The 16,477-nt window shown below is 33.8% G+C and overlaps 1 protein-coding gene across 2 annotated transcripts; it reads left to right on the top strand.

Moving 5' to 3' along the window:
* The first annotated feature begins 1,039 nt into the window (after nucleotides 1–1,039).
* On the top strand, nucleotides 1,040–15,923 carry LOC145628874 (phytyl ester synthase 1, chloroplastic-like). 2 transcript variants are annotated; one of them, XM_081681303.1, is made up of 13 exons: nucleotides 1,040–1,141; nucleotides 2,086–2,137; nucleotides 2,631–2,686; nucleotides 3,882–4,040; nucleotides 4,145–4,249; nucleotides 5,083–5,189; nucleotides 6,942–7,063; nucleotides 7,626–7,734; nucleotides 8,861–8,994; nucleotides 11,293–11,656; nucleotides 13,511–13,624; nucleotides 14,885–14,970; nucleotides 15,412–15,923. In XM_081681303.1, exons 2-13 carry the CDS (start codon nucleotides 2,088–2,090, stop codon nucleotides 15,710–15,712), a joined length of 1,707 nt encoding a protein of 568 aa, XP_081537429.1. In that variant the 5' UTR covers nucleotides 1,040–1,141; nucleotides 2,086–2,087; the 3' UTR covers nucleotides 15,713–15,923. The 2 variants fall into 2 exon arrangements, with proteins under 2 accessions (XP_081537429.1, XP_081537428.1); XM_081681302.1 differs by lacking the exon at nucleotides 1,040–1,141 and adding an exon at nucleotides 1,189–1,895.
* Nucleotides 15,924–16,477: the final 554 nt, after the last annotated feature.

The following is a 16,477-nucleotide window of genomic DNA, read 5'->3' as shown; positions in this document are numbered from 1 at the left end:
TTCGGTCCACATTTGCGTGGTGCCAACAATTTTCATTGGATTATAATCTCTGTAATTAAGCTTTTTGCTTGGTGCATATGATTCGGGATTTCAGTGTGAGTATAAAACTTTAATTTAATTGAGTGAACCAAAAACTTCTTAACATGTAAGAAATCGGATGAATTGAGTGGCAATATCTAAATTATAACATTTCGAATATATGGTCCAAACTTCAATTCATTATGCTTGAACCCCAATTACGGATGGGAATGAGTCAAAACTCATGAACAATTTGAGGTTACGAAGTATTTGATTCGAACTTAGACCCTTCTTATTTTATTTGGCTCATATCCGAGTTGGTTCTATTCGAAAGCCTCCTTACCCATATATGACTTGGTGCGAATTGACCCAGATTGAACAGTCCATTTACCACCTAGGCACCCAGTATAGTTGGCTGGTTGGCCCTAATTTGTAATTTACCACCTAGTAATAAAAGATGTACTGTATAATAATTTTATTTATCAATTACTTTGTCTTTTTTAGGAATTTTTTTCTTTGCGACCCATCTAATGTAAAATAAAAAATCAATTTTATTTTTTATTTTTTTATTATTGATGAGAAGGTTTGATGGACTAAATGAAACATTAACATTACACATTCCTATGCCCCCGGTCATACTACTTGTTTTTATTATGTAAGGACGTTGATTATAAATATGAAAATTCTAACGTGATCAGTAATTAATAATCACCTCGGGCTATCCAATGTGGCAAAATATACACCACGATATAAAAAACTGGTAATCAAATTACTTGGTATACATGATCATCTTAGAAACATCCATGATAATCCATAAATATCTTCCTTCCTATACCGTTTACGTGGGTTCGAGAGAAAATTAATTCCACAATTAACCCTTGTTTAGACAGGAAGAAAAGAAAGACTACTTTTGATTGGGCAAAGACCAAACGTATATTGTTTGTAGAATGTAGACCCATAGTTGAAAAACAGGGAATTGAAGGTACATGTGGGCGAGCAATGACGTTACAACAGAAGATGCAAAAGCCACAATGACTTGGCAACTTCAGTGGAAGAGAAGTATCACTCTTTCAGGCCATCCTACAGCCATGTCTCCATCTTCATTACCACAACCCAATTTTAGGTAATCAATTTCCTTCTTTTGTCCTACTCTTCTAATAAAGATCAATTCTTTCTGCTCAAATTATCAATTTTTCTATTTATTTTTTTGGTTTTGTGGAGCCCACTACACTATCTGTTGAAGTATATGTCATTTTCTGTTAATGGGTTTCCTTTGAATCTTGAGTAAATGCTACATTCATACTGTTGTTCTATAATAACTTAAGAGTTCCAAGTTTTAAGGGTAGTCCCTTTTCAGTTGGGGTGGTTCAGAGAACTTTGCTGCTACTTTTGGCTTTAGGTTGTAGTTCTTGAAGTAATTCTATACTGTTTTAGCTTTTGGGCAATTGAATGAACCATGGCATCAATACTTGCTTTTAGGGTATTTCCTAGTTTCCCCAAAAATTTAGGGCATAGACCTGGGTTTGGAGGGAGGGTTGTATGTAATTTAGGTGGTGAGAACTCAGCAGTCTTGCACTCAGATAGTGTTAGTGTTAAGGGTGAGTCTGTTGTTAAGGAAAGTGAGAAAATTGGGTCTTCAATTGCTGGAGGAAATGGGCATGTAGGAAGCATTGGTGGAGGGAAAAAGAGGGGTAAGGAAGTTGATTTTGCAGAGTTAGAAGTGTTATGGGATGATGGGTATGGGTCTGCTAGTATGAAAGATTATCTTGATATTGCTAAAGAGATGATCAAGCCGGATGGTGGACCGCCTCGGTGGTTTAGTCCTGTCGAATGCGGGCGCCCTTTGAAGGGTTCTCCTTTGCTTTTGTTTTTGCCTGGTAACTTCAGCCTGCCCCTTGCTGTGTGTGTGCTTTGTATAACTTCTGATGCTAACTAGGATGCTAGATAATAGAGGTTAATTTCACAGCGAGGTCGTGTTGATATATCATGGATAAATTCTGTTCATAACTGTCTTATGGTTGGTTTATTTCAATTTGAGCTGAATTTTACAAATTATGGTGTGTACAGGTATGGATGGTGTTGGATTGGGTCTCATAATGCACCATAAGGCCCTGGGGAAGTAAGTGTAATTAGTTTTCTGCGATTATATCAATGCTTTGAATTCTCAGTACAAGATAAAGATCACATGAAATGTATCTGATAACATGTTGGGTGATACTTTACCATCCTGTGATACTTGTAGATATTGTTAAAATGGACTAATTTTGTTTCTTTTTTTGGTTTGATCTGTAAAATTGTTAATCCTTGATTATATTTACATCTTTATACTACGTATTAAATATGTGTAGCTCAAATCCTTCTGTTTTAATTTAAGTTTTGCTATGTGGCTGCATACTTTTTCGATTTTCCTTTGCATATTTCATTTTGATTTGTTCTAGCCTCAGAATAGATCATCAAGTATATAAATGATGTTAACAACAATTGAATTAGCTATATAAGTCATAATGTTAAGTATGGTATGGAGTAGAGAAACCACGCTTTGTTGCTCTGCATATATGGTGCTTCTATTCAGCGATCTTCTACCACATATCTGATTTTAACTTCGGTTGTAGGGTGTTTGAGGTCCAGTGTTTGCATATTCCTGTTAACGATAGGACTCCATTTGAAGGTACACTTGCATTTTACAAGTCTTCCTTATAAAGTTATTTTACTTTGTACTACATTGTCTACATAATAAAGTTTTACTCAGTTTTTTTCCCCTTGCTTGTGATTAATTTACATATCTTTTTTGCTCAGATTTTTCAAAATCACCATTACTACATCTAAAGCATTCAGTATTAGTACCTCCAAAGCCCCTAATGTCCATAGTTCAAATTTTCATAGCATTTTCAACTTCTTCCTCTCTTGTGTATTGTGAATTTTCTCATTTAGCTCCTGTCTCAATCAGTATAGTGTTTCGCTTTAGAACCAGCCGCGGAATGTAAAGAGCTCATTGAGCCTGAAAAAAAAAAAAAAAGAATCAAAAAATCAAAATTTATAGGAAAAAAAAAAGAAGCCAGATCATATAAAAACGGGAACATATTATGTTCTTCAAATTATCATCAACAGAAAGAAGTGAGAAAAAAAATAAAAGTGGGAGTAACAATTGTTTTCTGCTCAAGTACTATCGTTTCTAGTTATTTTTATCGGCTTTATCGTCTTCTTAGATCTTAGTGCGTGGTCATTAGGCAACTTCTACCTGTTTTCCTGTTTCTTGGTAGTAGTCTGTCAAGTTCATCCTGCTTTCTCTTTCTCTCTCTCTCTCTCTCTTTTTTTCTTCCCTTTTTCGCCTCTGCTTTCTCTGTTGATTATGTTTGACCTAATTTTAACCTACACTTATAGTTTATATGGCTGTGTTAACACTCTGAACTCCATGTCACTTTCTTAACAGCCTATGGAATACATATACTACTTTGCATATAGTGTGAATTAGTTAGTTTTGGTGAGAACACATTATCGCAAATAGGGAGCTTTGACGAGGGAAATATGTTTCTTCTCATCAGTTTGCACTTTGCACTTTTGCTGGACACGTTAATTGAGGTTGAGTTTTAGTATGTAGAGCAGAGCTTAGTTTCAAGTTTTGGGAAGGGGGGTGGGGCGACTTGGCATTGTAGTCTGTAGAGCTCTTCTCAGTATGATGCATAGAGGCAAGTGGCCATATATATGCTTTTGTATTACACATATGCATATAGAAAAAGTATTTTATGTAAATGTTGGTCTTTGATTACTGCAAGCTTGTGAAACTCATTTATGATAAACATGTGGATATTTCTTGTGAGCAGGAGCATTATAATTCTTAATGTCTCCTCCTCTATGTTGTGAAGGGCTGGTGGACTTTGTTGAGCAAGTAGTTCGGGAAAAGCATGCTTCATCTCCAAATAAGCCTATTTATCTGGTCGGAGATTCTTTTGGAGGATCTCTAGCTCTTGCTGTTGCTGCTCGTAATCCAATGGTTGACTTGGTTTTGATACTTGCTAATCCTGGTCAGTTTGCAGAGATGTATGAATACTAGTCAAATCTTTGCTTGCTTCTGTTTTAACAACTTTTATTGACACTTGGATGGCTTTGCATCTGTGTTACTTGATAGCAACATCGTTGGAAAGGAGCCAGCTTAAACCATTTTTTCCTATCTTGGAGGCATTACCTGATGAGCTTCACAATACAGTTCCATATCTTCTGAGTTTTGTTATGGGTATGTAGCATTATCATTGGATCCATCTCGTGTATCCTATTTGTTGACTGAAACTATATTGTCGGTTAACTATATTAATCACGGATTCGTGCTTCACATGCATCATAGGATCCTTACGCTATGTTTGGATAGAGAGAAATGGAGGGAAAGTAAGAGAAGAGAAATGGAAGGATGCATCATCCTTTGTTTGGATATCTAAGGCAAGGAGGGAAGGGGAGGGAATTGGAAGGATCCATTTTCCTCCTCCATTTAATAAACCAAATCCCTCCATTGTTGGAGAGATTTGGAAGGTAAATGGAATGTCACCTTCTCCCTCCCCACACCTCACTTTCCCTTCCCTCTTTTTCTTTCCCCTCCCTTTCCCTTCACAATTGTTATCCAATCATAGTGTTAGTAACTTGGTATCACTTCAAATGCATGCAAGCTCACAAAGGGGGTATATTTGTTGTCCAAACTTCCAAGGGATAATTGTTTAATACCAAACAAAGTAGTAAATTTTGCTGCATGTTAGTTAATTTAACTCCTTTAAATAATCCTGCTCCTTACATAAAGAAGTTAAGTATAATCTCACCTTACATCTTTAGGGCATAGGGTTATCCTCTTCAACCTAGACTTCAAATTAGGTCCTTTTTTTTTCTCTGTTTGCAGTTATGATTTGAAGTTTATGTTGAGAGGATAACCATCTGCCTTTATTAAAATAAGTTGAGAGACTGTGTGCTTCTCTTATCGTTATATAGTGTTTACTAATTAGCAATAATGTGTACATACTTTGAGTCCATATTGTTATATAGTGTGTACTAATTAGCTATAATGTGCACATACATTGAGCCCAGGTGAGCCAGTGAAGATGGCGATGGTGAATGTGGACAAGAAGCTTCCTCCTAGTCCAATGCTTCGACAATTGTCTAAGAATCTGACTGACTTGCTGCCACGTCTTTCTGTAAGATTCTTTTGCCCTGATTTTTTGTTGTCCATTTCTTTACTCAAATTCCCTTTTTTTCATCTCTTATATCCTGTATGGATTTACTTTGATCATGGAAACCGTTATAGGAAATGCAAGTGCTGAAGCAGGAAAACACAAACACCATTTTTATACAAATAGAAAACATAAAAACACAAAATCTAAACTTATAAATCTATAATTATGCTTGAAAAAATAAAGTAGTGACTCGAAAGATTTTTTAGGGGAATTTTTTTGCTGGTCATAAACAGAATTCCACTGAGTTTTCCTTAACTGTCAAGTTACTGAGGCAGAAACAGTGACCTTCATGAGAGTTTCTGCTCGTCAATTTTAAATAGAATCTCTCTCTCTCTCTCTCTCTCTCTATCTTTTTTTTTTTTTTTTTAAACGAATTAATAGAATCTCTTTGTCAAACTATCACGTAGTTTTAATAATGGATATGATTTGAAATAGTTAAATTTACTCTGAAATGTTATTTATGTCTTCTTCAGATGTAGTTTAGTAATATACTTCTATTGGCCACAGTAGGGTGTGCTGCTGGATTTAATATTCTGAGGGGAATCATTTCTAGGGTTTAGCAAAGTTCAACCCTTTAATTTATGGGATCCTCCCCTTGCACCTTCCATTAGTGTATTTTCCAAACTTTTTTTTTTCAGACAAGTTAGTCACTTTCGATAGAGACATTGTATTTATGCCTTTTCATGGAATTTTCCGATAAAATAATCCCTTTATATTCATCATATAAAGCACACTTTTCCACTAACTTTGCTCAAATATAATTTTATCATTGTCAATATGTCTTGAGAGGAATTAGTACTTCCTCCGTTCCAAAAGTGTTGCAATAAGGGGGGAGTGCACAAGATCTAAGAAATTGGGTAAAAGATGAGAAGGGACCACAAAGCCCATGTGAATTACCCACAAAACCCTAATAGGTGTTCCCTCTGTATTTTAAAACTGGCTCCATTTCTCAATGTGCAGAGTTTTAGGAGAAATAGTAGAAAGTAATAAAATATGAAGGAAGTGAGGATGGTGGAAAAATAAAGGGTGATAGTTGGGAGGAGAGAGAATCTGAAAATATTAAAGTATGATAGTTGGGGGTCTACTAGGAGACAAGATATTAGTAAAATATTTTGAAAAGTTTCCAAAAAAAGGAAATGAAGCAAGTAATAAAATACGGCCACCAAAAGATTGTGGAACAACTAATAAAATAAGGAGGGAGTAATGAATATGGGAGCGGACAATAAGGGTATATTGGATATTTTACAGTATGTATGAAAGGAAAGATAGGATTTCCCAACATTTGTGAAACTATTACCACCTCCATTAAGTTTTAGTTGCAACTTTGGGGCATTATTTGTGAGATATAAAATATTCCAAAGTTGCAACTAATATTTAACGGAGGTAGTATAAATGGTAGAGTTGCAACATTTATGGAGCTGGACAAATATTTAAAGTACAATATCAAAAAGTTTTGATGCCTTATACCTTTATTATGAAAAGGAGGAAGTATCATTAGTGACACTTTCTGTACACCTAAAAGAAAAATATCTGTTCAACAGATTATTGCATTAAAATATTTTTTTAATTTCCTAAAATCCTGTTATGGTTTTTTCTTCTGGATGTATGGAACTTTGTACTTTGTAAAGGTTTTATTGGATTTAATTGAGATGTTATAATACGGTTTTAGATGTGAGCTTTTTTTTTTTTTTTTAACTGTCATTTCATTCTCAGGTGATATCTGATCTCATTCCTAAGGATGCTCTTCTTTGGAAACTTAAGCTGCTAAAATCAGCTGCTGCCTACGCAAATTCTCGCCTGCATGCAGTAAAAGCTGAAGTACTTGTTCTTGCTAGGTTGGTCAGTAAACTGTTCATTAGTCAGCCATATTGATTGATGAAATTTCACAAAATAAATTCCTCATACCCCCACCCTACCCTCCCCCAGAAAGAAAGAGCAAATAAAAAAAGCACCGGTGGAAGTTTTGTGAAATAAGATAGATATGCCTGGTCATAATTGAACTACTACAGGAGTGTTTTCTTGGCCTTGCTCTGGTTAATCAACATGGGTGTTTCAGTACTACTTTTACTGTTTTGCACGTATCAGTCGGGCTTTTGGGTTACTTGGGTACTAATAATTATTGAAAAAGAAATCATTATTTCTCTGTAAGTTTTTTTTTTTTTTTTGTTTTTTTTTTTTTTGGGGGGGGGGGGGCAATTTTTGTAATCTAATTATTATGCATGCGTTCCAAAAAGAATTATGCATTCAACTTTTACTAGAATCATTCTGTATTGTATAAAATTTCTACATGGTTTTATTAGAAGTTGCTGCTTTTAGATATTAGGCTAAGCTTATAAACCCAAAGAATTTTGATTGTAAAAACTTAAAGATGTTTAATTATATATTTTTCCTTTTCAGTTTAAAGGATAATATGCTTCCTAGTGAAGATGAAGCAAAAAGGCTCTCTGGGTTGCTGAAGAACTGTAAAGTTCGAACCTTCAAAGAGAATGGGCACACACTTTTGCTGGTAGGATTTGTTTACGGACTTGGTCCATAGTTAAGGTTTTATTTCAATTCAAACATCAAATTTCTCTAATATGATCCGACGTAGTTTTTTTTGTGGTTCAATGTGAATTTCATCTGATGATATCTGATTTGCTAGTTAATTTTTCTGATATAATTATGTTTGTCATTTGCCATTATTACTACCTCAATTATTATTTTTTTACTCACGTTCCGATTATGGTTTTTGTTCTAATCCCCCACCCCCACAAACCTTTTTCATACTCCCTTCTACTTTATCTTACACCACATACCTTTTTACAGTGTCTCTTTTCTTATACCTACTCATATTTCTCAAAAAAAAAAAAAAAAAAAAAAAAAAAATTATTACATATCTACAATGAGTTGAACTTGTATAAACGGAGGAAGTATCATTTATCAAAGTGTTATTGTTAATGTTATTTCTAAAATATTATTACTCCCTGATGTTTGTCCTATTTGACTATTCGGGATATTTTAGATACAAATTTAACACAAATATCTCCAATTCTATAAACCCAAAAATTATAAAAATCTGGTATTCTTAACTTAGAAAATGTATAAATCTAACAAGATCTCACATTTATGAATTTTCTTATAGATTAGTGAGGATTTATGGTCTAAGTTTTTACAATTTGACCCCAAATAATACAATGGGGCAAACAATGAAACAAACAAACAGAGACAAAGAGAGTAGGTTTTAACTTGCTATTTAAATTACTGCTACCAGTGTTATAATTATTGTCTTCATCCTCCAATAACTCACTTATCTTCGTCTTCAAGATATTATCCATATTTTACTTATAATGCCCGTCCTCATACACCTGATGCATTACAAATTCCATATAGCTTGATCCATTTTGCTTGGTCATGTAAAGATGAAACCCTTGACTAATTGGTTGTCTCATAGCACAATGTCATGCTGCAATTAGTAATAGTCATCTGTGATTATGCTCTAAAAAGGTTAATGTAGCTGGTTAATAAACAGTTGTATAAATATTTTGCTTCAAATTAGACTGCAATTTATCTGTTCACTGTCAAATATTGACGAAAACACTCAACACGCCTATGATATTGGATGGTACTGACATCGTGCTGCATTGATGGAACAGGAAGATGGCATCAATCTACTTACTGCCATCAAAGCAACTGGAAAGTATCGACGTTCAAGAAGGATGGATTATATCACTGACTTTGTGCCTCCAAGTTTTTCGGAATTCAAAACTGGATTTGATGAATATAGTGGGTATGAAAAAAGTCTACACATTTACTTTATGAAAAATTTCCTTTGCTCTTTATGTATACCGGTATACAGTTCACTGTTGCTCATTCTTTGTTATGCGGGTCTTTGGGAGTAGCCTAGTACTTATAAAGGTTGCATACTATAGAGAGAATTAAGAAAAGTTAATATAATGGGGAAAACGTGGGAATACAAAAAATTGCACAAGGAGCACTTTAGCAGTAGTATTATGGAAATGCTAGAGTGGCCTTTAGCCATTGATTAAGATCTCGTTGATGCTTTTCATTTACTCAGAACAGCAATGCAATAATGCTTGAGGAGGAAGATAAGGGTGTTAGTTAGAGGAATAATACTATAAATAATAGAGGATTAGGAAGAGATTGGGGGTGGGAGGGGGGGGGGGATACCAAGTATTTTGGGTTAGCTAAGTAAGCAGCTAAACTGGGAGAGAATTCACCAACTGAATGTGGATTTATCATTCTTAAAAGCTACAAGTATAATTTTAGTTTATTGATCAAATTATCATCTTCCCTGATTTTTGACACTGATGATGTCTAAGCCTATGTTAATTCATAGAATTACCCTAGATAAATTCCTGAAAGATTCAGTTATGATCTACCTTCTTGCAATCCAACACTGAGATTAATGGCATCACGATGTTGTCGCAGAGCTCATTCCTTATAGCCTTATAGGTATTCTTTAGTTTTGTGAGTTGTGACAACTGACAAGCATATTTCTTATCTCTTTCTTTCATTGGGTTATGCCCCGAACCAAGGGTGTGTTTATGTACTAATCTGCCAACCAAATTTTTTCCTTTTGGATTTAAGTGGGTTTTGGTAATGCCTTATTATGTTACTAGATTAGTCTCGTGCAATGCACGATTTGAACAAATACAATTTTTCTGAAATTTTTTATTTTTTCATATCAAAATTTAAAAAAAAAAAAAAAAAAAAAAAAACCCTAAAACAAATAAAACATCAAATATTTAAAAAAATAAAAATAAAAATACTCATTGAATGATGAAATGGGTACATGAGAAAAAATAATTAACTTATTATTGTTAGAGAGAATAAATTGTTTTTCAGAAACTGAAACTAATAATAATATAGCTGACCATAATTTTTTATTAAAATTATATAAAAATCATAAAGTGAAAACATCATTTATAGTTGTGGAGGGATAAATTTTAATGACAACATGATATAGCGGTTGCTATTTTATTATTAATTATAGATTATAGATAGATGATGTTGATTGGTTATTCATGACTTGTGATATTTTGGTGGTTATAGGCCCTATAGCACAAAGAGATAATCTGATGAGCTGAAAATTGTTTAAAACCTTCTATGAGAAAATTAGTTCTAGCTGCAGTTTTCCAGGGAATAATTTTGAGGATATGGGGGTTGATGGGGAAAGGGAAATGGGGTCCACTCACCTGTTTGTTTTTTTTTTTCCATCCATTTTTGCTCGAATTTAAATTTTAAGTGGATCCAAGAATCCGCATATAATTGACTTTTTAAACCAAAACTCAAAATATATATGAAGTAGCTCAATATGAATAAATTCCCAATTTGCATAAGAACCCTAAGTCTAGGTTTTGATTTTTAAATAGGAAGAAAATATGTCATTTGGACTTAAAATTAATATAAATTGTGATAATGTATAAAGTCAATATGAAGTTAATTGTTGCAGTTTTCCCTCAAAAAAAAAAAAAAAAAATGTTAATTGTTGCAGTTTGTGTTCAATTTTAAAATTAATTGAATTGATGAAATTCCTTAGTTTTTCCTTGAACCTTAACTACATAACTATAAATCAAAATTAATCCATTTCAATTAGTTTGATCTGATTTAAACCATTAAGTGAGCACCAATTGAATCAAAACTTACTTGTAAACTGTTTTCCCTTAGCTATTTTATTATTTTGTTGGAAAATTCATAGTCTAGCAGCAATGTTGAGGACGTGGCTGGAAAACAAGTTTAGGTTACAATTTAAAATTTTTAAGGTAGTACTTCGTATATACCCAAAAAAATCCCTGTTTTATTTGCTGTTAATAGTGCTTTACTTTTTTCTTGCCTCATATCTGCTTATTTTTTAATCTTGGGACTTTTTTTTTTTTTCTTAATCCTCATTGTAAAAGAGGGAGGGTGGTGTGGTGCTAATGTGTTGGTTTTAAATTATATTTCTACTTTCTATGCCCTTTTGTGGGCATTGTCATGTGTGTATCAGTGCTTTCCTTTTCAATGAGATCCTTTTTTATGATGCTCATAATACTTACTGACTGCCTACACATCATATGAACTTCAGATGGCTTAATTATTATACCAGTCCTGTGCTTTTCTCAACCTTAGAGGATGGAAAGATTGTGCAAGGTCTCAGTGGGGTGCCCAGTGAGGGTCCTGTCATATATGTTGGCTATCACATGTTGATGGGCTTGGAGATCTCAGGTCTTGCTGAAGGATTTCTGAGGGAGAAGAAAATCTTGGTTCGAGGTTTAGCTCATCCTGCATTGTTTGGTTCAAACTCCTCAAACAGTGAATTATCATATTTTGATTACTTGAAAGTATTTGGTGCGGTACCTGTGACTGCTAGCAACTTCTTTAAATTGCTTTCAACAAAGTCGCACATACTTCTTTATCCTGGTGGAGCTCGTGAGGCTCTACATCACAAGGTAAGTAGAGTCTATTCAACTGAATTTTCGTGGTACTTTATGCTTTCACAATTACCAATGTTACTCCTTTGTACATTTCTAATTTTGGCTGTGCTCCTTTCCGACAAGTGAAACTTAAATAGGTCTAGGGAAAATGAGCTTTCGAATATATTCATGTCTAGTATTATTATACTTCAACTCATCTGAGTTAAGCAACTTAAATCGAGTTGTGTTGGAAGTGGTGGGGTTAGCTTTGTAATGAGTTGTGCTGTGTAAATTTGGACTTGATCGTTATAGTTGGTATATGATCCTTAGGCACCTTAGCTGTGAGTGTCGAATGAGTGTGACAGGAACATATGTCGACAATAGGATCACCCTAATATTTTTTCATGGCTAGATGGTTTTAATTTTCAATCCTTATGACTTAACCATAGAAACATTAATAAAATCTTCCATCCTCTGATATTTTAAATAGATTGCCTAGGTATAGATCCATAGACATATGATGAACATGTAGGGTTTTCAAATGAGTTTGTAACAACCCAAGTATGTAATGTCTTATATTGAATAGGAGTGAGATCAATGATCACCTTTTAATGATTAATCCTTCCAACCAAAGCACCAATTTGAAGTTTTCTTGTAGCATTTATGTAATGTCCTACTATGCTTAAATAACATTACAACCTGTTCACTTCACCTTTAAAAAAATAATGTTCGGTAAAAACAATTTCAATTCAGTAAAAATTAACTTTAGTTCAATAAAATAAGTTCAGTAAAAATATTTCAGTTCAGTAAAAATCAGTAAAGTCAAATAAGAAACATAATAGACAATCAGTTAAATTAGTTCTAGTTCAACAAAATTAATTTCATTAAAAATAATTTAAGTTTAGCAAAGTAATTTCAGTTCCCCAGGGTTAATTGTACATTTGATTAGCTCATCAAATATAAGGTGAAGTGAACATGGCCTAGAAAGATTTTGATGGTAGTATCTATCCCCAGGGTTAATTGTACATTTGGGTTGCATACATAATAAAAATATGCATTTTATACCGCATGGGGAATTTGATTTGATTAGGTATTGCATATTACTAACATGCTTTCTAGAGTATAGTTTTACGTTGTCCTGTGTGCCTGTGTGATAAAAACTTTCAGCTTTGGTTATTGATAATTTATTTGTAGGCAAACGACTTTGAGAGTAGCAGCTTTTGTCCCTAAGCATCTTGGCATGCCAGGGAATCACAAATATGTACTTGGAACGTAATACATGATATGCTGGGTGGAGCTCTATTATGCTAACAAAGTGCACATTCCATGTTTAAAGCTGTAACCTATATTCTTGGAATCTGTAATGTCCTGAGAAGTTTTCTAGATTAATTAATAGTGCGAATAAATTTTGTTTGGTAGCCATCCCATGTCCATTACCATTGCAAGTGTTCTGAAATTGAGTAATGAACCTGTGTGGATTGTCTTTCTGGGACAAGGGTTGTTATGCAAGTATATGCTATATAATGTTGCAGAAATAATGGAAGGGGAAAAAAAAAGAATTCATCTTTAAAAATATCGGTACTTTGTGTTCTTATGCCCATGAACTTGGAATCTTTCTAATATAGCTATAGTACAATCTACTGGGTGATTAAGCCACAAGCATATGCCTCTTAGATGTTCTGTAATTTGTTCTGAGATTAGTGGAACTTTGACAAGGTTGGGTCATTGTGTGAATTGTCCTCATGGTAATGTCCTGAGTACTTTGAAGACTTGTAAAAGAAAGACACATTTGACTGATATGAGGCCATCGCATATCAGTTGGTGATGTCCATACTTGTATTCTTTTGGAAATTTCTAGCATTGAAAATTTAACAAATTATTTGTTATCAGGGTGAAGCATATAAGCTATTTTGGCCTGACCGGCCAGAATTTGTGCGAATGGCTGCAAAATTTAAGGCCAAAATTGTACCTTTTGGAGTTGTCGGGGAAGATGATATAGCAGAGGTAACCTCTCATTTTGTGTTTCTAGTACTGCTTTATTTAATCAATAAGAAATTTTCAGTTGAAATGTTCAACATTTGAACCTTTGACTTGATGTATTTATTGGCCTACTTCACAGCAGAAAAAGGTTAGAATAGGACATCATAACTAGGTAGTTCATTAGAATAAAAAAAATAAGTAGGTAGTTCATCATAAAATTACATGTATATTATTTTATGAAATGAAATTATCTATATTCTGACACAATGAGCATCATACTGTGCTATTATCTCAATGCCCATGTCTCTATTGAGGCTCCTGTTTGAGGTACAGTAAGGTGTATCAAATACGTACGACTTTCTGTGTAATATTAATAATAAGCTTTCAGCCTTTTTCTCTACTAGTGCTATGTGGATGTATCCCATAAATCCTTATCCTGAAGGAATATTGGTTGACCTACATCTTCACAACAGATAAGTAGACAATTTAGGACTATAAGAGATGTTTGATCTAATCCATTAAAATCCGAAATGAAATATGCCTTTTTAGAGACTTTTCCAACTTTGCTGAAGGTGGAAGAAATAGCATCCAGTGAGAGCCAAATTGGGATTCTTATGAATTATTACCATACCTGCCCAATGTCTAGGGGGATAAATCTATGCTAAGCTTAACCGTCAAATTTATAGGCTGTTATTAATCCTTGGATTGTAAGACATTTAACTAACCAAATATTCTATAAGACTAACAAATAAGTTACAATTGTTTGGTGCTGTTTAATATTAGTCAGTCGTCTCCTCAATAAGTACAAACTTGGTGGAATAACTAAAGTGATGAAATCTTATTGTTTTCCATTTGAATGCTGAGATCTTTCATAGAACATTAAAAAAAAATATAACAGAGAAACTAAGAAATGTGAAGAACTCAGTAAGAACATCCCCATTTAAGTTGAGCTGTATAGAAACATGCAAGTTACTTGGGACTGGGGTTGATCATCATTGGCCCAGCCTGTATATTATGTAGTTTGAAAAGAAATTTTGGGATAAAAAAAAAACGGCTTAAAACACTACAAAAGTGTATTTTTAAGCCAAAGCTTGTTTTGGCCTGAAAAGCCTGATCTAGCCCAGCCTGAATTTTACTGAACCCTTTGATCAAAACTGATTCCATAATAACTAAAAAGTATTACAGCTAAGTATGGGAAATATATTAATATTCTTTCCTTCCATTTTACGTTTACTTACTTTCTTCCCAACAGTTGCTCTAAATCATTGATTTATGTATTGGCAGTTGGTCCTTGACTATAATGACTTAATGAGAATCCCTGTGTTGAATGAACGTGTACGGCAAAGTGCTGATGAGTCTGGAAGAGTGAGGTATGTATCCCTTTTTTTTCCCCCTTAATATGATCGAATGACATTCTTTCTTTGGAGAACTATATTCTAAATTTATTTAAACTTAATTCAACATTTTTACTCGAATTTAATTTCCCTTTAGACCTACTTGTCCTTCAATGAGTGTCTCATACTCTCATTTTGTTATAACCTATTTTTAACTCTTGTAGCTTCTTGCAATTTTACTTGAGGTACCATTAATAAAAATTATGCATCATTTTCTACAAAGAACTAATATTGTCCGTCAGTGTTTGTAACTGATTTCAGTAAATGTATATGCATATATATAATTTGGCAAACAGAGTTGCACAAAAATTTCAGTCATCAGAAATAATTATGATTCTCTTTTATTTTTTTACCGTATCACACTACAATGAAGATGTCATTCATGGTTAACGCTGCAACAAAATTTTGTCATCACAGGACTGGTGATGAAGGGGAGGTTGGGAATGAAAACCTCTTCATTCCTGGACTTCTTCCTAAAGTTCCGGGTCGTTTTTACTATCTCTTCGGCAAGCCGATTGAAACTCAAGGGAGGGAAGAGCTACTGAGTGATAAAAAGAGTGCAGAAGAGTTGTATTCACAGATTAAATCTGAAGTTTCCTCAAATATAGATTATTTACTTCAGAAGAGAGAAGATGATCCTTACAGAAATATTATTGATAGAACCATTTATCGGTTGGCATCTACCCCTGCAAAAGATGTACCATCATTTACCCCATAAACACAGAGGGGACTATAAGTTACACATGATTTTGACTCTATGATATAAAGAGATCTCTATATTCAATATTTTTTGATGATATGTATAGCATTTTTCTGAATATTGTTATCTGTGCAACTTTTGATTATTAACAAAGTGGTTCAGTTGAACATTTGAGCTTGTACTTGTGGGTTTATTTTTCTATAGAAAGCATTGTGAAAAATTTAATTCACTCAAATGACCGAGTAAATAAAGTATTTCATGAACTGAACTTATAGCATCAGATATCTGATCTCTTTTTTCTTTGACGATGGTCTTGTTTGGCCTTACAGTAGAGACTTGTAGGGGTTTTGGAATTCCTTACACGTGTAAAATTCGAGAAAATATCTCAAAAGAAGGGACTTTAATTTGACTTATGCTGCCTGAGCTTTATTCTGTGTTCTTTTCGGAGAATAGAGTGAGGTGTTTTAACAGGAACCAAATACTTTTGCTGTTAATGGGTGACCAAGTATCAGAGCTCTTGTTGGGGATGAAATTGCGTTCAAGTTGCAGATCTGCTTTCATCTTATCTCCGAATACAAGAATCAGGGGTAAAAATCCTACAAAATCCTAACTATCTGCTGACAAGTGGTATGCAGAATTTGATTCTTAGATTGCAGATTACAAAAGATTAGAAAGAATCTTTAAACTGGTAAATATCTTAGCTTCGCAGTCAGAATCATCTGTTATTTCTTCTGGTGAATATATTCCTAACCTTTTTCTATATAATGCAGGTTGCAGACACTC

Source organism: Chenopodium album, chromosome 4, assembly GCF_948465745.1.
Source record: "Chenopodium album chromosome 4, dcCheAlbu1.1, whole genome shotgun sequence".
Lineage (NCBI taxonomy): Eukaryota > Viridiplantae > Streptophyta > Magnoliopsida > Caryophyllales > Amaranthaceae > Chenopodium > Chenopodium album.
Note: the sequence above shows the minus strand (reverse complement) of the source record. Positions and strands in the feature narration are given on the sequence as shown.